The sequence below is a fragment of the Ochlerotatus camptorhynchus genome, unplaced genomic scaffold, assembly GCF_037179485.1.
Source record: "Ochlerotatus camptorhynchus isolate MF236.1 unplaced genomic scaffold, CSIRO-AGI_Acam_v1.1 ptg000328l, whole genome shotgun sequence".
NCBI lineage: Eukaryota > Metazoa > Arthropoda > Insecta > Diptera > Culicidae > Ochlerotatus > Ochlerotatus camptorhynchus.
Window position 1 is genome coordinate 2,229,797 of NW_027040816.1, and position 23,441 is coordinate 2,253,237.

General features: G+C 42.7%; 1 protein-coding gene across 4 annotated transcripts in view; it reads right to left on the reverse strand.

Annotated features, from left to right (window-relative positions):
- Positions 1-4,533: 4,533 nt before the first annotated feature.
- The window catches only part of Rab32 (RAS oncogene family member Rab32), a 61,270-nt gene continuing 42,362 nt past the window's right edge, over positions 4,534-23,441 (reverse strand). For 3 of the 4 annotated variants that reach the window (XM_065230137.1, XM_065230135.1, XM_065230134.1), the window contains exons 2-5: positions 5,677-5,893; positions 5,423-5,604; positions 5,210-5,353; positions 4,534-5,139 (exon numbers count right to left, since the gene is read on the reverse strand). In XM_065230137.1, the coding sequence (XP_065086209.1) occupies positions 5,029-5,139; positions 5,210-5,353; positions 5,423-5,604; positions 5,677-5,887 (648 nt within the window). In that variant the 5' untranslated portion in view covers positions 5,888-5,893 and the 3' untranslated portion in view covers positions 4,534-5,028. Of the gene's footprint in view, positions 5,140-5,209; positions 5,354-5,422; positions 5,605-5,676; positions 5,894-20,272; positions 22,830-23,441 lie in introns of those variants that run through there. The other variant, XM_065230133.1, reaches the window with a different exon arrangement.

The window sequence follows — 23,441 nt, forward strand, 5'->3', positions numbered from 1 at the left end:
GCCAGCTCCGAATACGATTTGGAGCGAAATGCGTCTATAAGTCGAAAATCTGGCTCGGACGGAGAGGTTGAGGCTCCGCTTGAAAACCATTGGCCACAATTTTTGTCGTCGATGTGGCTTTCGTCTTTCGATTTCCCCGCGATCCAGGCTTCCTGGCTCTAAACAAACGTTCTCCGAACACCTTTATTACGTTGGTGACAGTTGATTTGGTCACTTTTAACGATTTCGTTAACTCGACTAACGAGTAGTTCAGATTTTCATGATGCTCGTGCAAAACTTTGATGCTTTGCTCCTCTGCTTGGACGTCATTTTGATAGTCGAAGAGCAAATGTCAAAACCAAAACAGAGGCATCTTTCTGCACGCTCACACCTACAAAAAGCGCGGTGTTCAGGTTTTTTTAATGCTCGAGTAAAAGAAATGCGTTATTGCAATTCTTATGTATTGGTAGGGCAAACTACCTATCCATGGAGGAACTGTGCACCAACGAAATCAAGATGGTCAGACTAATGTTTCACGTGCATTTATTGCTCCCCCATAGGTCCGACACTTTTCTCCTCATGACGCCGCATGATCCTTCAACTCACTCCTACCAATTATTCTGTCTTCCCTGCATCCTCTCCCTAATTAATCCATCTTTTCTTTCTAACTATAATGTCTTCTTCTGGTGAGTACTCACTTTACCGGCCGGGTGCACCCTTACCGCTGGTCGAGCCTGGCTGCTGGTGCCGAGCCCCGTCGCCTCGATGGCACAAACCTCCAACAGGGTTTGAGGGTTCCACGTGCGTTGCGGACTTCGATGCAAGAACCGTCGCACGATGATAAGATGACTCTACCCGATGAGCAGCTGAAAGCCTATAACAGAAAAAGCCCTGGAACGACTTCCGTTAGTTGCAATGCGACGGACCTCTAGCATTGAGGCACTTACTTCATTTGAAGGCTTCCGGTTTCGAACGCAGCTATTCACCGCCGTCAGGCACTGTCCAGACTATCGCGTCTTGCTATCGAGTGATTGATCTGCGTTAGCTGGTTCGAGAGCGGACGTTCGAGAGCACGTTTTGCCGTCGATTTCTTTTTTCGTGCGTCTTGACGCTTCTCGTTGCCAGTACGTGTGGTTGGTGTGACGAAATCTATACCAAGAAACATATCAAAATGGCTTCCAGCTATTGTACGTCCACAGTACCCACCTTCAGCTCATCGCAGTCTCCGAGAGGGCTGTTTTCGTTCCGGTTATCTTAACCGCTGCTGGACTTCCCAGAAACCGTCGGATTCCAATCGAAGCTTTAACCACTACCGAAACAGCAGCCCGCGCGACGATAAATTGTGCTACGCACTCTACTCGCACTCGCGACGGCCAAAAAAGGATTGTTCGACTGACACCGTTTCTTTTTTGCGTGCTGTTTGCACGGCAACCTTTCCACTTCTGCCTTTTGTCGAGTCCTATGCGGGTTGGTGAGAGTGTGTGTGCGTGCGGAAACGTAGTCAGCAAAATTCCTGAAGAATGGTGTTTGCCAAATAATTTGCGATCCTCGTCCGCTTTCAAGCGATGCGTCCCATGTGGCATAGTTTCGCTGCTGCACGTTCGATCGGATCTACTCATTTTATTGTGTTTCCGACACCAGTTTAGTGCTGACCATAGGAGCAATAATACGAGCCAAGCTAAAACGTAACAGCGTGCAAGTTTAAGTCGACCCTTTATTTGCTGCACTATGTATTGAACCTAGTATTACATATTTCCTCGCCTTTTTGGCTGAATATGGTTAAGATCTGGAATTGCGGGAGAGCTCTAAAGTTTGTTTGTTTGAAAATTCAAAAATAGCACAAGTTTGACTAAACCTCGATTCTAAATTGAGTATTCTAAGCGAAAAAAAATGGGACAGAAACTGTAAATAGAGTCGGCTCCTATACAAACAGTTGTTATTATTTACTTTAAACCAAATGCTCCGCACATATCTGATGATCTTGATATATATGTTCGTAGGTTTGTGCGGAAAACTTGACCTAAAGTAAAATAATAATAACTTTTTGCTCAGAAGTCAAATCGATTTGCGATCTCTGACAAAGTTGTTCTGCATAGTATTACCAATCCGCGTTCAAAGTTTGGTCAAATTTGAGAATTTTTGACAAGCAGATGAATAGGTTTGTTCCGTTTCCCATACAATTTTCCATACAGAATTTAAAATTCTCCCACAAATCAAGATCATAACCAAATTCGTTCAATTAGGCAGTTTTTCATCTAAAGAACAATGGGAAGCTGGTGTGATCCACTATGCAAACATGAGCCACCCTAGGTTTCATGGATTCACTCAAAATTGTGGGTGGCTTCCATAGACGTGTGCAGGCTTCTTCATGAGGGATGGCAAGCCAACCAATAGAGGCGCGTTTCATATTCTAGGCGGTATCGGTGATCAAGATACTGACCACCAGATACCACTACAGCGCTGGCATCGGATCACTTTGACGTTTCTATACATTCTATCGAACTTGTATGCAACATTGTTTGAGACTTGGCAACAATCTTTTCTTCCCTGAACAGCTCGCGAGATGTCGTTGGTGAGTTCAGTGATGATATCTTTAAGGTTAATTTATTCAAAGAGATACGTCTGATTGTCTGTGGTCTGAACGATCTTGCTGACCCGTTTCTGAACCTTGATGAAACCCCTCAAGTTTCACTGCGCTGTGACTGCACGATCAAGTCCCATTTTTCTCGACCAGCTCCATGCCATCCAATGGGAAATTCACCGTATTCAACGGTCCCATAACTGACCTTGCCTCAGATCACCATGACCTTACCGTACCAGCAGAGCCATCCAGCCAGCCAGATTAGCTGCAATTTGCGCCCTTCGTCTTCGTTCCCACAATGGGCGAAAGAAAAACGGCCCAAGGCAGCGGTCACCATAATTAGAGGGCCCTTGCCAACAACCATCGACCTCGAAAGCTAACCACCACCGCAGCCAAAATACCTTCCACGGCAGGTAGTAGCAACGTAAATGGGCAGTGCTGTAACCCCAAAATGGTCAATGTAATACTCAGTTATGTTGCTGCAATTAAAACCTCCGGGCAATTATCGCAGGGATCGAACAGTCTGTTGAAATACGCAAAGCACGATCGGCCCCCTCCCTACTCAGCCAGTTAGAGGAATCTACGCAAAACTGCAGTCGCTGAACGTCGATCTGAAAACCCCAACAGAAGCGTTTCATAATTTCCAGCCAATAAACTCGCGCTGGCATATTTTACAGCTTCAATCTAAAAGCTCCAGTTCGCTAATTACCCCAAGTACAGTGCACTTCCGGTTCCGTCCGACGGATAAGCAGCCGTTTTGGCCCGCAGGTATAAGAGTTTTAACGAGCAATTATAACATACTTAGAGCTTACGGTAGTCGAGCCCGCCGAGCCGCAGCAGTTCGGGAGCAGCCCCCGGGACGCCGAAGAAGAAGAAGAAAATCCCCCTTCAGCGCAGCCTGATCCAAAAAAAAACACTAGTTAATTTCCCCTCGTTTGAGCTCACTGATCGATATTTGCTTCCATTCATTCATCGATTCAGCTTTCCCCCCAGTCCCCATTCATTGACGTGGATCGAACCAGCTCGCTGACTGGTGCGTTGGCAACGCAAGGGTATTTACAAATTTTGACTAATTCCCGTTTTCCGCGGAAAACATAAATCGGCCGCGAATCGAGGCGCTCCAGACACGTATGGATGAAGTAAAGCTAAGCCACTTTGCATATGTTGGCTGTTTTAGAGAGCAGCACCTCGTTCCAACCTACGCGGTTTGAGTCTCGGAGCGCACAGCAGAGTGCCTTTTCAGTTTTAAATAAAAGCAGCACCGTTTAGGCTATAATTAATTCATCGAGAAGCTACGGAGAGGGCGCTGTTCACCGAGAGAAAGACGTTAAAAGGAGCAATGCTAGCCGTAAATTGCAGGGTTTTATTATAATTCCTGCCAGAATGTTTAATAATTATAATCGTAAGTGTGTGTATAATTGTATTATAACTATTTGCCCAGCAAATATTGCAGAAATGGACGATGAATGGCTCGCTGACGGCTGTGAGTGATGGTACGTTAGACCGTACCGTTCGGCGTTAGCATATGTGGGTTTTGTATGATGGCAGCAGCATGGTGCTCCGTTTTGAGGTTGGCTCGAGTTGAGCTAAAACATGGCTCAATGATGGGTGGGCCAAGTTTAGCATGAATGTGTTTATCGATTATCTTCGATCAGCGTTGACCCATGACGGAGGAGCCACAGTAGGCAAATATGACCTGGCGGAGATGAGGAATCGAACTAAAAGCTGTGCTGAAATGTGTGATAAGATCAGTTGGACTAAGCTTATTTAACCACTATAATAGCACTGCATGAAACGTGGGTTTATTGGTTGGTTACTTTTATATAGAAATACAGTTTACTCACTCAGATACACTTGGGAATATTCAAATTCAAATCTCCTTGGCTTTGCCTGGTTAGTTAGGACAGTGCAAACCATGCCGGGTTCTTACGGAATTTCGGAGTTATTACAAATCCTTACAAAACACGCACTGCAGCAGTACAATATATCCAACAGGTTTCCTCTATTTTATTTTGCAGGCATTTTTCTTATGTTAACAATTTTTTCGCAAATGTATAAAAGCTTTTGCTCCAGACGGTTAAGTAAATCGGACTCAATTGGTATCAGCGTATTTGTTACATTTTTTTTTTTTTTTCTTCAAATTTATTTAGAATACATGCTCTCTGATGGTTACCTTCTTTTTTGTGATTTCGAAGGTTCACTTCTAGGTATTATTATTTGGTATAATATTTCTGTTTCATCTTATCCGTTTCCCTACACTGTTAGAGTTTAAAATTTGTATCCTCTTTTCTTTTTTTCTTCTTGGGTAGTGAAATTGCTTACTCCTCCGCACGATGCCTACGGGTTCCACCTTGCCTTAGCTGTTTGATGTTCTTGTTGTATATATTAGACGTATAAAATAATCAATAACATTAAAAAAAAAAGTATCGAGTAAAGAAGACACTGAGACATATGGGGGCGGCATATGGTCAGCAGGCACAGGATTTCTTCTGATTCGAGTCCTTGCTTCCGCCAGCCAGGGCGAGCCGGTCCGAATCCATGATTTCTCCCGCGTTTATCTGCTTGTCATTCGTCAGGATCTGCAAGTGCGAAGGCAATCGATCGGTTAGGAAATTTCCCCACTCTCAAATCAAAGTATGTCACATTTACCTTATTGACTAAAGATTTGGCAGCCTCTTCAATGTTGACATTCTCTTTGGCGGACGTTTCGAACCATCCGGCGAAGCCGTACTCCTTCACATACTCATCCAATTTGGCCGGCGTCGTGACAATACCTTGCTTCTGTTGATCGCTCTGAAAAGTTCCAATTACACTCATGTTAATTAACATTCTTCAAACAACTATTCGGCATAACAAGCGCACCTTATTCGCCAACAATATACACGGAATCGGCTTTCCGTCCGGCAGTTGCACTTTCGAGTCGAGATCCTGCTTCCACTTGATGACCGCATCGAAGGTGGCACTTCGCGTCACATCGAACACGATGAACGCTCCGACGGCTTCCTTGTAGTAGACGCGGGTCATGTTGCCGAATCGTTCCTGACCTGCAAGCAAAGTTCATGCACTAGTAAACACTAACTCTAATATTTGACATTTAAGGACCCAATATCCCATACCAGCAATATCCCACAGCTGTAACCGGATGATCGTATTCTGGTCCCAGTTCAGCACTTTGAGGGCAAAATCGACCCCGATGGTGGCCCGGTAGTTTTGGCTGAAGAACTGGTGCACATAGCGCTTGATGAAGGACGTCTTGCCGGTGCCCAACTCGCCAATCACCAGGATTTTGTACAAGTGCTCACGCTTCTCCGTCGGTGCTGTGGACATATTTGACTGAAACAAAAAAAAAGCATAAGAAGATCCGATTAGTGACACTGTGATCAGATATAGATGGAGACGCATGCAACAGGTAGCCAAGGAGATGGGCAAAAATATTGTCATGCCTTTCTGCATTAAATATCATTTCTGAAGCTAAACATCATTTGAAGATCCTGAGGTCATCTACGTTCTCCAAAATGTCCTTGAGTCAAGATCTTGATGTTCTATAGACTCAATGTGACTCACTTCCCGTCATATTCAACACATTATTTGTAAAGCTTCATGATAACATGCACAGCATGGAATGGCATCAATAAGATATTTAATGCTTTCCAAACCATTCTGGAGTTGAGATCTTGAAGTTCTACAGGCTCATTGAAGTATTGAGCAATGTCCTGAAAATCTGTATGAGTCCGTGAACCTCAAGAGAGACTCTTGACAACATACACTTAATGTGTTGGTATCAATGAGATATTTAATGCATTCCAAACCATTCTGAAGATCAGATCTTGAAGTTCTACAGGCTCATTGAAGTCTTGAAAACGTCCTGAAAAACTGCATGAGTCCATGAAGCTCAAGAAAGCTGTTTGGCAACATGCACATCATCGAATGGAACCATTAGAATATTTAATGCTTTCCAAACCATTCAGAAGTTCAGATCTTGAAGTTTTCAGGCTCAATGAAGTCTTGAACAATGCACAATGGTCCCAAAGCCGTATTTAGGAAGACAAAAATGTTTGCGCTCAAACCGTTGTCTTTAGGCATATGGTGTCTTCGGAAAAGTCTCTTCATATTTTTTGGCCGATCATTTCATGTCAGTGAATTAGGGTGGTCCATAAAATGGATGAATTGAAAATGCGAACTTTTTTATTGTTTAAGATGGACCAATGCGATGTTGTAAAAAGTTGCAGAACAATTAATTTGCAGCAACTTTGCTCAAGACACCAAATTTTCATCTCTTATGGTTCATGAGTTATTATTTTTTTTAAACAAGCAGGTTAGGGTGGCTCTGAAAAAAAAATGGTGTTCTATGAATATGTTTTCATAAGTTCATTCCTCGTAAAACAATGTTCTTGACCCTTTTAGAACTTTCGATGACAAATATTTTTGCTCTGAAAACCAAGTTGCTATCTTTTTTATTGGAAAGTTATAGGCGATTTTCTTTTAAAAAAATGCACTTTTCATTTGTCAATATCTTTAAAATCGATCTTTCGAATGGAATTAAAAAATTTAATTCCATTAGAAAGATCGTTATTTTTTACATTGATGGAAAGAAAACTGCGAAAGCGATTTTTGTTTAAAGCATTTAATTTAATTTTTTTCAAATTCATATTTTTATGCATTATTTGATAACTCTTCAAACGAAAGAGATAGTATCTTGATTGCTTGGGCAAAAATGTGCGCGATCAAAAGTTCTAAAAGTATCTACAACAAAGTTTTTGCAAGAAATCAAATAATGAAAAGATAATTATAGATAACCTTTATTCTACGGTTTACCCTAGCTTATATTATAAAACATCAAACATGGCCTACTGGGACTGTGTTACAAACCGTACGAAAAACTATCTCCTTCATAAGAAGAGTTATGGAAATTTTTTGCATAAAAATGTGAATTTAAAAAAAGTAAATTAAATGTTTTAAACAAAAATTGCTCTCGCAGTTTTTCCACCATTAATGTAAAAAATAACGATCTTTCGAATGAAATTAAAACTTTGGAAACCGGTTTGCTCCTGTTAGAGATATTAACAATTGAAAATGGCCATTTTTTTAAAGGAAATAGCCTTTAACTTTCCAATAAAAAAGATATTAACTTGGTTGCTCAAGCAAAAATATTTGTCATTGAAAGTTCTAAAAGTGTCTAGAACATTGTTTTTACGAGAAATGAACTTATAAAAGGATATTCATAGAAAACCATTTTTTCAGGGGCCACCCTAACCTGCTTGTTTAACAAAATAATAACTCATCAACCATAAGAGATGAAAACTTGGTGTCTTGAGCAAAGTTGCTGCAAATTAATTGTTCTGCAACTTTTTACAACATCGCATTGGTCCCTTAAACAATAAAAAAGTTCGCATTTTCAATTCATCCATTTTATGGACCACCCTATTTTCACTGACATGAAATGATCGGCCAAAAAATATGAAGAATCTTTTCCGAAGACACCATACTCCTAAAGACAACGGTTTTAGTGCAAAAATTTTTGTCTTCCTAAATATGGCTTTGGGACCATTGTGCAATGTTTTGAAAGCAAGGGGTAATCGACTCTGCACATTGTGCCGAAATACATCGTGGCACACCATGACAAGTATGATACGAAATATAATATAACATGGCATCATTGTTTTGTGTTGACATTGTGCCAATCGTTGCTAAGGTTTACTTTAGCCGGCGTCGGTGGTGTAGTGGTAAGCGTGACTGCTTTCTCATACCCCAATGGGTCTGGGTTCAATCCCAGCCGAGGTCGGTGGGATTTTTCTGAGGCATACAAATCTCTGGTCACGTCTTCCTTCGGAAGGGAAGTAAAGCTGTTGGTCCCGGCCCATGTGTGTTGATGAATGGGTGCGATATCCTACGCAGGTGTGGAAGCTGCCTTCCTGCACATTCGATTGCCGTCAATGGATGGCAATCGATGTCCGTCGGTGATTGGCACTAGTTTGCGGAACAGAGACCGACGTTAAATAAAGGAATGAAGAAGAAGAAGAAGAAGAGGAAGAAGAAGAAGAAGTTTTACTTTTTCGTTTACTTCAAAGTACGGGGAAAGGGATTATTTTGTCAGTGCCATTTTCCAGCGAAATTCAAGCTGAAAATTGCATTAGGTCCTAAGTAACATTGACAGATTCTCTTCGTCGACTTTCTCTTCGCATCCCCACGGCCATGTAAAGACATTCCCTTGTATTTTAAGCACACAGATCGATAAAAGAAGCTTTTATCTAGCATCTAATATGACAAACACATCAAGAAACGGTTCTGTGCACAAGTTATTAACGAAAGAGAAAGTCGACGAAGAGAATCGATCAATGTTACTTAGGACCTAATGCAATGTTCAGCTTGAATTGTCCTCAATCATATTAAGAGATTGTATAATTGACGAGACGCTCTTTGTCCTTATGCCTTCTGGGGGATGAACCTCTACAAAAAGTCCACACGGCTTTTGAGAGATGCCCATAGTTTCAGGGAAGTTCAAACGAACTAGTAAGAGTCACCACGCCCCGCAGAATAGGCCAGAATTAGCTAGAATTAAGTATTAACTTGTTGGACATATAATCCGGATCGAGAGTTAATTGTATGGGTAAGGAGCATTGCAGCGATAATGTATGATGTCAACAAGACCCCGGTGCCGAACGATCCTACCATTCCTCAGATGTATCTGCAATCGTAGCTGTTTCAGAAAACCACGGTACGGTTGATGGTTCACAATCAGTCAGCCGAACAGCTCATTCAATGGACTGAACTCGGATTCGATTGACTGTGGAGGTCTCTCTACGCTATTTCGCAACTGTTCGTATCACCGACGGCAACAGCAACATTAAGAAAGATGCTGCTGACAGAATTGTGAAGGTAACCACATCGGAGGTAACAGAGCCAATCTGAATCGCGGTCTTAATGAACGCAATCGGAACCAGCAGTAGCTTCAGGGAGATTAATATGCGATTCTGGCATTACCAATGATAACAAATATGAAGGAACGACAGGCAGATACAGTATCGAGATTCCGACATTTGGATAAACCATGCATGAAGCAGTTTGGCAGTCAGACGAATCTAGTACCTAACCACGACTGCTGACACTGGGAAGCTACTGGAGGTCTATTGCTGCTGCTACTACCAACAATCAAAACGAAACTAACGATTTTAAATTGGCTCACTACTTGACTAGCCTATTGGTCCCAAGCAAACGATTAACGTGCCCCATTCTAGTCGAAATTCTAGTACTACACAATGTTTGTTTTGATTCGCTATGAAAGTTTGACAGATAAAATGAGGGGTTAGTGGATTTTCCTATGTTTCGAGGGGTGAATCGATTAGCTTGGGACCGAAGAGAGTACCAGAGCTGAGCCAAAAAGTGGAGCACGTTTCTTCGGGACGCCGGTTGGAATTTTAGATCGAGTCCTTCCTATTTTTCAGATGGTAGCATTGCCCGAGTAGCATGATGATATTGCAGACAAGATTCATCTTCCACTTGCCGGTTAGGTACTTGGTTTAGGCAAACGTCTGCCAGAATGACGCACGGTAGGGAACTCTTCTCCTTCACGCGGAGAGGCTAATCTTCGAGTGCCATTTTCTTGAAGTGGATGACCGGCAAGCAGCTCACATAATCTCAAAAATCACAAGTGCAGGGATGCCAAACTCATGGGTTACTGAGACTAATAGCTTGATTGTCACACTTCGGCACGTTAGGCACAACGCTTGACCTAGCTTCGGCTCAGATAAAGTACTCGTCACAGATTGGAATGTGCAGAGTTGAACAACCCTTGTTTGAAAGTCTTTATAAACTCGAGAAGTTCAAGAATGGTTTTATGATTTCAATAAGATATGTAATGCACACCAAACTATTCTAGAGCTAAGATCTTGAAGTTCTAAAGATAACTTGAAGCGAACTGATAAGATTTTTTTGCAGTCACTTTAACATTCTTCGTGACATTCACGGAAGAGCAATTGACACACCTCAACAAGGCGCTAGGATACGTGGCTACAACCAAGCCAGACGTGGAGCAGATCATCACTGATGTGGAGACATCGATTTGCAAGACACTGCCAACATCATCACAGAATATGGTCAGGACAGTATACTATGTGAAAGCAGACAAGGGCAACGCGGTCGTTATCATGGACAAGGACAATTACGACAATCAAATGACAACGAAAGCCCCTTTTCCACTCTCCGCATTCGGCAGACATCCCGGTCCTGCGCTTGAGTCGAAGAACGAGGTTTTCCGAAATTGTTTGCCCGACAACGGACCTACTTGCACACCATTGTTACGAAACGCTACCTCTACTGCTTCTGGACCAGCACCATCACCACCGAGACGCATCGTGGATAGTACTGTGGAAGCCACCGATTTCCCTGCCTCAGTCGCGCTTACTGCAGCCAGCGCTCACCATTGTCGTCCCGGCCCTGAGGGTAGATGTAAGTCGGGGGTCTTCCAACCAGCTATTACTGGCAAGTATATTGACGATTCAGTCTTTCCTTTGCCTGATAACGCTTCAACTTCTAGCTGTGGTTCCAGTTCTGTGGCCTCCGCACTAGCCACATCATGTCCATCCATCCATCCTGCCAACTTTCAGCATGAAATATCCGTCTACTACCAGAACGTCGGTGGTATCAACTGTGATGTCGACGATTTTCTTCACGTAGCTACCTCGGATCTTTGCTACGACATCATTGTTCTCACGGAGTCATGGTTGGATTCACGCACGCTCTCTCGTTAGGTGTTCGGCGACGATTACGAAGTTTTCCGTAGCGATAGGAATGCTGCGAATAGCCGGAAAGCTAAAGGTAAATGTGTTTTCGAGGCTGTAAATTCTAGATAAAGAGAGGTTACTAGAAAATAATGCTTGGATATGCTTAGAGCAGGTGTGGACGTCGATCAAACTGGGCGATCGTACCTTGTTTCTCTGTGTGGTGTGCTTTCCTCCCGACGCGAGCGTGACCTCATCGAAACCCATTGCCAATCGGTTTTCTCTGTTCTGGATACCGCTAAAGCAACCGATGAAGTTATTGTGTTTGGTGACTTCAATCTCCCGGGGATTTCATGGAAAAATCGCAACGGCTTCCTCTATCCTGATTTGGATCACCCTTTTTTTTTCCTTTGGTTTGTTTTTTTCCGTTGATCTTGTTTTCCGTGCTGAGCACCAATGCTACCGACGTGCCAGGAAGGCAGCTCCCACACCTGGACCCTATAGGTATACCTATCGACCCATCAACTCATGAACCGGGGACCAACGGCTTTACTTCCCATCCGAAGGAATGGTAAGCGTGATCAGAGATGTTATGCCTCAGAACATCCCGGCGGCGCCGACTGGGATTGAAACCAGGCCTGCTGGGGTGAGAGGTAATCACGCTTACCACTACACCACCGGCGCCGTTATGGATCACTCTGTCATCCATTCCAACGCTTCGCTCCTTCTGGACAATTACAGCTCAGCCACTCTCTCTTATTAACCAGAACAACCGCCCAGGACATAGCTCCTTTCTTATGCGAGGCGCCCACTCCTCAGGTGAGGCTGGATCGGTACCACCCGCCGCTGCTGGTGACGTTAAATTAAGACTCTCCAGTTTAGATTGGGACGACTTAAAGACACCGTTGACATTGAGTCCGCCTTTCAAACTATGTCTTGGCATATGTCATTGACAGACACGTTCCGAAAAAGATTACGACCCATCCACCATGGCATACGAGCAAATTTCGTCGACTGGAAGCCAGAAAGAGAGTCGCTCTTAGGTAATTCACCAAGCACCGCACACTATCCCTTCAATGTCACTATGTCAGGATCAATCACGAATACAAACGAGTTGTGAAACGGTACTTTCATCAGTATCGACGTGGATTGCAGAGAAAGCTTAAGTCACGTCCCAAGCAGTTTTGGAAGTTTGTCAACGAACATCGTCATGAAGCTGGTCTGCCGTCGTCTATGATACATAATGGTAATGTGGCCTCATCTACGCAAGATATCTGTCAGCTGTTCTCTGAAAAATTTGCTAGTGTCTTCACGGACGACCATGCCCGACTGGCTGCTAATTACATACCAAACCATGAGCAGAATTGATATCAATCCCGAGATGTTTTCCAGGGCTTCCTCGAAACTCAAGTCGTCATACAACACGGGTCCTGACGGAATTCCATCGGCGTTCCTCAAAACGCACTTGGACAGTTTTTTGTCTCCACTGCTGCACGTTTTTCAACGGTCCGTGGACGTCGGCGTTTTCCCATCCTGTTGGAAGCTAGCGTACATGTTTCCAGTACACAAGAAGGGCAACAAACAGGACGTTGGCAACTACCGTGGCATCACTTCGCTTAGCGCTGTTGCTAAACTGTTCGAACTCGTTGTTATGAAACCGTTACTCGCTCCCTGTAAGCCGTATATTAGTATCGACCAGCATGGTTCCATGGCTGGTCGCTCCCCTTGCCACTAACTTGCTGTGCCTTACTTCCTACATCTCTAACAGTATGTCGGATCGTGCGCATATCTATCGCAAAACTGGACAGGCTTGGTATTCACGGCTGCCTTTTGCTATGGTTTCAGTCGTACCTCACCGATCGCTATCTTACTGTTGTCATTACTTACTGGGCCAGAAATGCAATCTAGCGGAGCAAAATTAATAACTCTGAAACGAAGAATTTCCACCACTTGGTGTCTTGGGCAAAGTTTCTCATCATAATAAGAACCATCTATTGACATAAACAAATAGTTCAAAACTCTTTCGCAAAGATGGCGCCACAATCTAACTTCTTTCTCTGAGACTTGATGTCTTGGGCAAAGTTGTTTGCCTTGACAAAATAAACAACTCTTTTGAAAACGTAAAATTTCCACAGCCTACTGATTCCGAGTTATACGGAGTTAAAGAAAAAATGTCGAAAATATGCTTTTTTCTTTCTGTTTCGGTTTTTTTGCTGACAACCATATAATGTTATATTTTTCTCTTACGCAAATGCATTTAATTAATAACTTTTGTAAAAAAAAAAATACTGGTTTAGGCTTCAAATTTTAAAGATATTGTTGAAAAACCAGAAAAAAACAACAATTTTTGAACTTTAATATCTCCCAAAGTGCGAAAAATAGCAACCTGAAATTTTCAGCAAAAATTAAGCAATACTAGATAAACAAAATATCAAAATTTGAGAGAGGTATATTTAGGTGTTTTTGAGATTTCATCATTTTAGTGGAGCATGTATTTTTTTCTATAACTTTTTTTAATGCATTAAAATGACGTTTTGAATACTTGACATCTCTTCTGAAAAAGTTAAAACTCCACTGCCTACTGTAAGCAAAAAAACAGAAACTGAAAGAAAAAAGCACATTTTCGACATTTTTTCTTTAGCTCCATATAACTCGGAACCAGTAGGCTGTAGAAATTTTACGTCTTGAAAAGAGTTGTTTATTTTGTCAAGGTAAACAACTTTGCTGAAGACATCAAGTCTTCAAATCGTCAGAGAAAGAAGTTAGATTGTGGCGCCATCTTTGCGGAAGAGTTTTGAACTATTTGTTTATGTCAATAGATGGTTCTTATTATGATGAGAAACTTTGCGCAAGATACCAATTGGTGGAAATTCTTCGTTTCGGAGTTGTTAATTTTGCTCGGCTAGATTGCATTTCTGGCCCAGTGTGCATTGGTGATCACCAGTCCCGTATGTTCGCTGCCACGACCGGCATACTCCAGGGTAGCTACCTGGGACCACTGATTTTCCTGATTTACTTCAAAGACGTGAATCTGGTAATTGAGGGACCAGGATTAACTTACGCAGATGACCTTAAACTCTTCTTTCGAATTCACTCAATTGAAGACTGTTGCTTCCTTCAACGTCAGTTAAATGCTTTTGGTGGTTGGTGTATTCTGAATCATATGGAGGTTAACCCGTCCAAATGCTCGGTTTTTTATTTTTCACGTAAGAAAGAGACTATTCTAGATAGAGCTGGAATTAGGGCGTAACAGCCTTTGTAAACAATGACTTCTCTCATTGATTTCTTGTAATTCAAGGCACGCCTACACAAACCAACATATCCATCGAGTAGGGGAAGTCTTCCCCTACTCGATGGTGATGTCGATTTGCCAGGGAGAGCCATGACTTCCGAGAAACCATCGAAAGAAGTCATTGTTTACAACAGCTCTTACGCCCTAATTCCAGCTCTATCTAGTATTATGTTCAAGTATGTTTTGTCAAGAACTGAAATTGAGCACTTCAGCCAAATTAAAGACCTAGGTGTGATTCTGGATAGACAACTCTCTTTCAACCAGCACATCTCGTATGCCGTCGACAAAGCTTCCGAAATTCTAGGGTTTATCTTCAGGATTGGCAAAGACTTCACGGATCTCTACTGCCTTAAATCGTTGCACTGCTTCTTGTCTCGCTCTATATTAGTCACATCCTCCACGATGACATCCCAAGTTTACATCGAAGAATGCCTGAAAAAGCGTGTATTGAAGTTCATCCGCAAGCATAGGGGAAAAGTCATCTTTTGGCCTGATTTGGCCAGCTGCCACTACTCCAAGGTGATTTTGGAGTTGTATGCTGCCAGCAAGATCGATTTTGTCCCCACGCTAATGAATCCTCCGAATTGCCCGGAATTTCGACCATTTTTCGATTGGACAATTTCAAAGCAGCGACACAATCGCGTCATCTGCCGCTCAAAAGTAAATGCTTCGAACGAGTTGATAGCAAAGATTACTGCCTCTGAAGAAAGGTTTGTGAATTTGCTCATTTTTCTATGCAGTAATTCCACCTTCGCTCGAGCGCAGTGCTACTGTATCTGTCACTTGAATTCTGGCAGAGTTGCCAGTCTTCTTGATTTGAAGTCTTCGCTTTTATTCACTATGAGTATCCATTTTTTAACACTCTGAATTTGATGGGTAAAAACTTTACGCCAACTACGATGCCTCCGAAAAACGTGTAACGGCAAGTTTGTATTGACATAACACAGTCATTTCATGATGAATTAAAAAAATGTGGTACTTCTGGAATTCCTAGGGTCTGTAGATTATTTTGATTGTAAAAAATTATTTAAATAGTTTCGTCTACTTTTTTTAAAAGTGAGTCGTTACACGTTTTTTTTTTTTCAAGGTGTCTTTATGGGTTTTGCAAGTGGCTTAAGATCTATTATTTAGATTAAAGGGCACACATGTTCATAATTATCCAGAATACAGTTATGGCTCCCATATATGGATCTGGAGACAACAGAACGGTCCCCTCGAACCTGATCCTAGAGCTCCGCGGTTTTTTCGAAAACATTAGGCACTGTGATATAAGAAAGAATTTGGGGTCGTGGCATGAACATGGACCCAGATGGCCATCGGACCGTCCTCCAGAAGATCCGGAACATGCGTAAAAGTGGTCAATCTATGAAACTGATCCTACCCTAGGAACACACTTGTTACTGAACAGTTGTGGTTACCTCTTACATTGCAAGTTTTATAGAAGTTTTATAGCATTCTACAAATCTGAATTGTGGTCTACAGAACCGTCATAAAACCAAAATTGTTACTTAAGCTGTATGTAACTTATTTCAGTCACAATCAAATTGCAGTAGCTTATTATGGTGGAGGTGTGTTGCTTGGGTAGAGCTCCACGGCTTTTTCGAAAACACTTAGAACTGTCATATATAATTCGATTTTGGGTCGTGACATAAACATGTACATTAGAAGGCCATGGGACCGTCCTCCGGAAGATCTACACACTTAGAAAAATTCATGTAAATTTAGGTGCTCTGAGAGTGACATATACGAGCGTCAATTTTGACATAAATTTAAGTCATAACAGATATAGCTCAATCAAACGTACTTTTCGTCGAGCAATGAACTTTTCAGTCTCGAAGCACTTAATATTACATGACATGTTTGTTTACGTCTCATCTTTTATGTCAAAGATTGATTCCATCACGTGTAAAGTTAGTTATTTCTAACTGTGTAGATCATCCTTTAAAATGGTCAATCCACGGAACTGATCCTAGAGTTCCACGATTTTTCGAAAGCATTTTGAACTATGATATATGAAAGAATTTGGGGTCATGACATAAACATGGACCCGGATGGCCATGGTCCGTCCTCTGGTAGGTCCGGAACATCCGTTAAAGACGTCAATCGATGAAACTGATCTTAGAGCTCCACAGTTTCTTCAAAATCATTAGGAACTGTGATATGAGAGTCTTATGTCACAATTCCAAGTGTGTTCGAAAAAACCGCGAAGTTCTATTATCAGTTTCATGGATGAACCACTTTTACAAATGCTCCAAATCTTCCGGATGACGGTAAAATGTCCATCCAGGTCCATGTTTATGTCACGACCCCAAATTCTTTCTTATATCACAGTTCCAAATGTTTTCGAAAAAAACACTTAGCTCTAGGATCATTTTTATGGATTTACCACTTTTACGGATGCACCAGATCTTCCGGAGGACGGTCCAATGTTCATCCGGGTCCATGTTTATGTCGCGACCCCAAATTCTTTCTTATATCATAGTTCCAAGTGTTTTCGAAAAAAATAGCGGAGCTCTAGGATCAGTTTCATGGATTGACCACTTTTAGGGATGTTCCGGATCTTCCCGAGGAAGGTCGCATGGTCATCCGGGTCCGTTTTTTATGTCACGACCCCAAATTATTTCTTATATCACAGATCTCAATGTTAAAAAAACACGGAGCTTTATGATCCGTTTCGTGGATTGACCAGTTTTACGGATGATCCGGATCTTCCCGAGGACCATTCCGTTGTTTCCGGGATCCATATGTAGGAACTATGACTGTATCCTGGTGCCTCCCTTAGCTCAGTCGGTAAAGGCGCAGCTACAAAGCAAGACCATGCTGGAGGTGGCTGGGTTCGATTTCCGGTCCGGTCTAGGAATTTTTCGGGTTGGAAAATTTCTCGACATCCTTGGGCATAGAGTATGATCGTACTTGCCACAAAATTATACTAATGCAAAAATGGTACAGGCATCGAAAGCACTCAATTAATAACTGTGGAAGTGCATCTAGAACACTAAGTTGAGAGCACGCAATAAGCTAATATGTGATTAGCAATAAGCTTGAAATGCGAGGAAGAAGAAGAAGAAGATGACTGTATCCTGGCTAATTATGAACATTTGTGCTCATTAATCTATATCATAGATCTAAAACCACTTGCAAAACCCATAAACACACCTTTTAAAAAGCGTGTAATGACTCTTTTCATTTTTAACAAAGGAGGCGACCCTATTATCAATCTTTTTATTATTAAAATAATCTACCCTAGAAATTCTAGGGGTACCACATTTTTTTAAATTCATATATAAATGGCTAAGCTATGCCACGTTTTTCGGAGGCATCATATTCGGAGTGTTAAGTTCAATTTATATACAGAGTAGGGATTTGATCTAATTTCCGTCCTACTAAGCACAACCCGCGCTTTACCTCTCTTTTCTGAACGGGTTTGATAAAAAATTGGAATATTTATGTCAAAGATGACTTCTAAATTTATTCACCGTTCCATACATATTGCTAGATTTGATAAAGAGCAACAAATTGTTGAGATATTGTTTAAAATCTCGAACTGCTTCTTGATTCTAAATTCGTCCTACGAGTTTCAATTCTGTCCTAACGCATTGAAACGCCATTAGATTTTGCTATGAGCGCTTCTTTTGTTTTGAGAACAATGAGCGTAAATACAGTCAGGAATCCTTATTGCCGGATCCTTATTGCCGTGCTATCCACGAATAAGGATACCCACAGCTTATGGGATTTTCACTAATGGGGATTGTAGTGGATTATCTCATTTGTTTCAATACATAAAGGCCGGAAATCGATGTCAGATGCCATTTTGGAATCCAAGATGGTTGCCATCGGTTCAAGAAAAACTGTCAAATACCCAACAACATGGGTATTTTCCGATAGGAGATGAGATGGCCTCTACACGTCATCCCTTTTCCGGTTCCTGTCCTGTAAGGAAGCTCATGTGCACACTAGCGCCGCGTAGTGTGAGAGTTCTGAAAAAATATGACCATCATCCGAAAGGACTTAGTCACCTGAACAACTTTGCTGAAGACAGTAACCTTCTATATGGCCAGGATCACAAAATATTCTATGTTGGAAATATGATCCATATAATATAGCGCCCGTCATAAATAACATAAAAGTGAAGCGCCTCTAGCGGCGTAGTTCCCAATTTAACCTGAATCCAATGGCACAGGCTTGTTGATCTAACCCAGTACAGCAACTTTGTCGAAGACAGTATAGCTTTATGTATTGATACAAATGAGATAATCCACTACAGCCCCCATTAGTGAAAATCCCATAAGCCGTTGGGTGTCCTTATTCGCGGTTCCTTATTCACGCCCCCGTTACCCCGGCAATAAGGATTCCTGACTGTATTCATACAAAGCGCTCTAACAGGATTTCTAGATAAACATTTCAAAAGGTCCTATCTGCATTGATCGATTCTCTTCATCGACTTTCTCTTTCGTCAATAACTCAGCTGCAAAACCTTTCCCTGATGTATTTGACGTTTTGGACGTTAGATAAGAACTTTCTTAATCAAACTATGTGGTAGAATTAGCGCGAAATCTGTTTGCATAGCAGTGGTTATGAAAAGAGAAAGCCGATGAAGAGAATCGATCAAAGCAGATGGGACCTTTTGAAATGTTCATCGAGATTTATGTTGTTGCTAATGAACTAACGCATCGGAGCAAACCTATTATTGATTTGTTCACGGTGAAATCATTGATATTATGTATCTTTTCTGCTTGATAGAACGAAAATGGGTAATTAAGACGAAGTAGCGCTCTACCCTAATTGGGGATTTCATTATACACTGTAAAAACCTGGAAAGCAAAAATATATGCTTTTACTCTCATTTAAAACCTAATGGTTCTATGTTTGCTTTTAAAATTACAGAACACGTGTATGGACTTTTCTATCAAGACATTAATAAACAATTACTAATGAAGTTTATGATTGAATTAAATAACAATTTGGAGGGATTGAGAGCTGCTTTAAATTTATTTTTAAAACAAGACAGTTTTTGACTTTCGCGCCAGACGTAGTTAAACTAGATGAAACAATCCAAATGCCGTCATAAAACCATCATAAAATGATCATAAATCAGAGTGGATGCTAAATGGTTGCTGAACTATTACTTGGGTGGATTACCGGCGAGTTAGCGAGAGTTGATGGCAATTAATAGAAACTGATTGAACTTACTTTCTAAAAAATCCCTGATTTGTAAAAACATTCTCTAACAATTAAAGGATTTTTCCAGGTCCTTTTTAAATTCCCTGATAATTTCCTTGATTTTTCAGACATATAGTTTCCACTCAGTGTGTTTGATTGTTAATGAGAACGTCACCAAAAATGCCCCATTGGAATGAATGCATGGGCTCGATATTATAGACACTATGGCTGACATTTGGGACTTCAAACCTATTGTTTAGAAAATCAGCACGCATGGTTTCGTTTTCTGCAATCACGATTACTAAATTTTACACCCAGCACTTTCAAAGCATCCTTTGGATCACATCCCGCCGTCACAAAAAATCCAATCCTCATTCAAAATATGAGCAAATATCTACACCAACATCCCATCCCGTTATCACCAAATTGTCTGTAGCTTCTATAAATACGATCACCAAATTCACCACACATCACCCAAATTAACCGTTATCAAATTAATAACCAATGCCACCATCCCGGAACCGCACCCCAAAGCACACTCACCAAGTTTTCACCCTTCTCCAGCAGCAAATCACCATGCGGCGACATTTTGTTCTCGAGAAAATCACCCGACTCCAGCGAGCTTCCGGCAGCACTGGACAACAGCGACGGCCTTCCGGTAACCAGTTCCTCCTCTTCCGGGGTGAACAACGTGGGCTGAGCAACGTACGCAATCCTGCGCCTGGAGTTCTCACTCAGTGGACTTTCGTCGAATGAGGATCCCCGTGCCTCCAGAGAACCGTACTCTTCGAGTGATTTGGATTGATTGAAGGTCCCGGATGGGGATACTACACTGTCCACTGCCGCAACCACCCCGATAGTAGGTGTGAGGAGCGTCGACTTCGCTGGCTTGACACTGGACGTACGATCCGGGCGAACTTTGCTGCCGATGTCGAACACTATTGCATCACCGCCACCACCCTCGCCGTCTGTTGAAGAGGAAGGTTTACTGTCCTCGATGGCAGTTTCCTTAAATCCGGAAAGATTGGGGTTTTTGATGTTGTTTCCAAGTTGATAGGGCTTGGCGGCTTCCTGTGTGCGGACGGTGGTCAGGATCGGAGTTGGTTCTGGCTGGGAGGTGGTGCTGGTGGTAGTGGCAGCGGAGGTCTTTTTCTGAGTGTCCTTCTTCATAAAAATGTTTTTCAGCTTTTCGGTGGTCGATTCCGGGGGTATTTTTGGCGCGGGGGATTTTACCACGTTGTCATTCACTACTTCGAACGTTTCGGACACGTTTTCCTTTTCCTCTCGGAGGGAGAGCGAGCCGTTGTTGGTTGCTGCGATCACCGCCTGCGAAGGAACAGATTGGTAAAATTTCTCGCGCGTAGTAAGCGGTGGCTGATCGTTGTTCGGCACGACGGTGCTAATTTTGTCGATTGATATTTTATTGATTTCGGCAATATAGTCACCGCTGAGCAGAGAGCTGATGGTGATCTCCTTGTTGGAGGAAATGGCCACGTTGTCCTCGATGGCGGTTGTGAGTACTTTTGATGAACGTGAAACACTAATTGGTTTATTAGAATCAATCGAGGCGGCAGTGGGACCGGGTGCGACTGTCTTCGATTCACCAACACTTGCGACTGAGACGAGGTTCTCTTTATCAACGCCGCTCGTCGATGATGACGAAGCCGATGAAGGCGATTCGGCGTCAGCAGTGGTGGCGACCGAAGCCGACGCAGTCACTGGTAACTGAACACCGGAAGAAGCCTTAGAACTCCCATCGCCTGCCCTGGCGACACTTTCTGCCTGTTCGTTGACCAAAGTGATTTTCATTTCGGTCTTTTTCGGCGAAATGGTTCGCACCACTTTGGGTTCACTATCGAGTTGTTCGATTTTGAAACTGTCACTGGGCTTATCGCCCTCGTAAAGACTGGTCTCGGACACGCTGAGATTGGCTCCCTCCGGGGTTCGTCTCTTGATGCTCAGCGGAGTCTCGGACGTTGAGGCGGAGTTTTCATCCTCCAGGGATGAGGTGTTCTTTGGGTTCGGGGCAACTTTGGATTTACGACCGGCTAGTTTCTTGACGAAACTTGCCGCTCGACTTGGTTTGCGAGCCTTTTTGGCCTTCTTGTCCCCTGAGAGCTCATCAATCGACTTGGTCGGCTGTAGGACCGGAGGTTCTTCCTTAATCGCTGGAAGACTCTCGGTTGACTTGACTTCTTTGAGCACGGGCGTAGGAGGCGGCGATGGCGGAGGACCTTCTTCCGACTGAGACACAGCCTCCTCGGACTTTTCGTCCTTTTCGTTCTTTTTCCTGCCCGGAATCAACTTTTGAGCGTTGGTCCTAATCTTCTTAAACGACAACCCACGCTTTTTCTTCTTTTTCTCCGGCTGCCGGACTGGCGAATCCGACATGGATCCCACATCGGACGCCGTAGTCGACACGGTTTCCACGGTCATTTCGACCGGACTATCCTCGGATTCAGTCCGATTCATCGCGTTGTCCCGCTAAAAACCAAAACACCTCACACGTCAACTAATCCTCCGAACGACGCTCACTTGGATGTGGATCCCGACCGTTTCGAGCGCCAGAAAACACTAACTCCTAGTCGTCAATGTTTTTGTTTTGCTCCCGCGCCTACTTGGAACCGACGGTGAACAACGGAACAACGCACACCGCAAGGCTTGCTGCGTCTCACACTGGAGAACCTAATTCGATTACCAACCAACGACGACGTCTCGTTTCGAAACTTGCTATTTTGTTACATAAAAATCACACACAAACAGCACAACACAACCGACCGAACGGCTAGACCTCTGTGTATTATGAGTTTAGTTTTGCACAAAAACCGAGAACCTGCCCTGGGGAGGGTGTTCTTCTCAGCAGCACTGCACGCTCTTCATGCACTACTAGTGCAAGGTATCAAATTTCCGAAAAAAAGCAACCTTCTCTCCCGCTTCTAAACGCCACACAATCTTCCGATTCCTCGACAAGACTTCAAGGTGCTCCACTACTCCACAAATAGCATGTCCGATCCAAATCCGCGCTCTTGGTAAACTAACTAACGTTGCTTCCTGTCTTGTTCCTGGGAAAACACGCTTAATCCATCCAGCTTGGCGTGATTAAATCCAATGAACTGGAAGCGGTTCGAGGAATTGGAATAAATATTTGTGTGTGCGGTTGCCGAAATTGCCGAACCGTTCTGATCGCTCGAGGAAAGGCTATCAGGAAAGTGCCGATTTTTGTCATCGCCGTCCGTCGTGCTTTCCGAAATTTTATTACTCCACTGGCTTTCGATGATTTCGAGTTCCGTAAGACAGATTGATAATCGTTCAAGCGATTCCGAAAGCGCAAAAAAAAAACAGCGCGCTGAACGAAAATATGTGATAAGGTAATAGTTGAAGAATGTTGCATCTTGTACGAAAGAGGTCTGGAATAAGAACAGTGATCTACAGCTAATGAGATGGGAGCAGATAAGACGTTAATGTAACTATTTGTTGTTTTTTGTTGTTGTGTAAGCTTCTTTTTTACGCTTGAAGTTCTCGGTCAACTAGTGGCATTATTTTGTAGCTTATTGTGCTGCTACTGTAGAATATTTAGATCAAGATTGTTTTCCGATCCGTACATTGTAGGAAATCGATGTCGGTTCAAGAAAAGCTCAAGCACTCAAGCGTGGCATGAAGTAGAAATAGAAAAAAAAACGAATGGCTACTGGTCGTCTAAGGGAAAATTGAT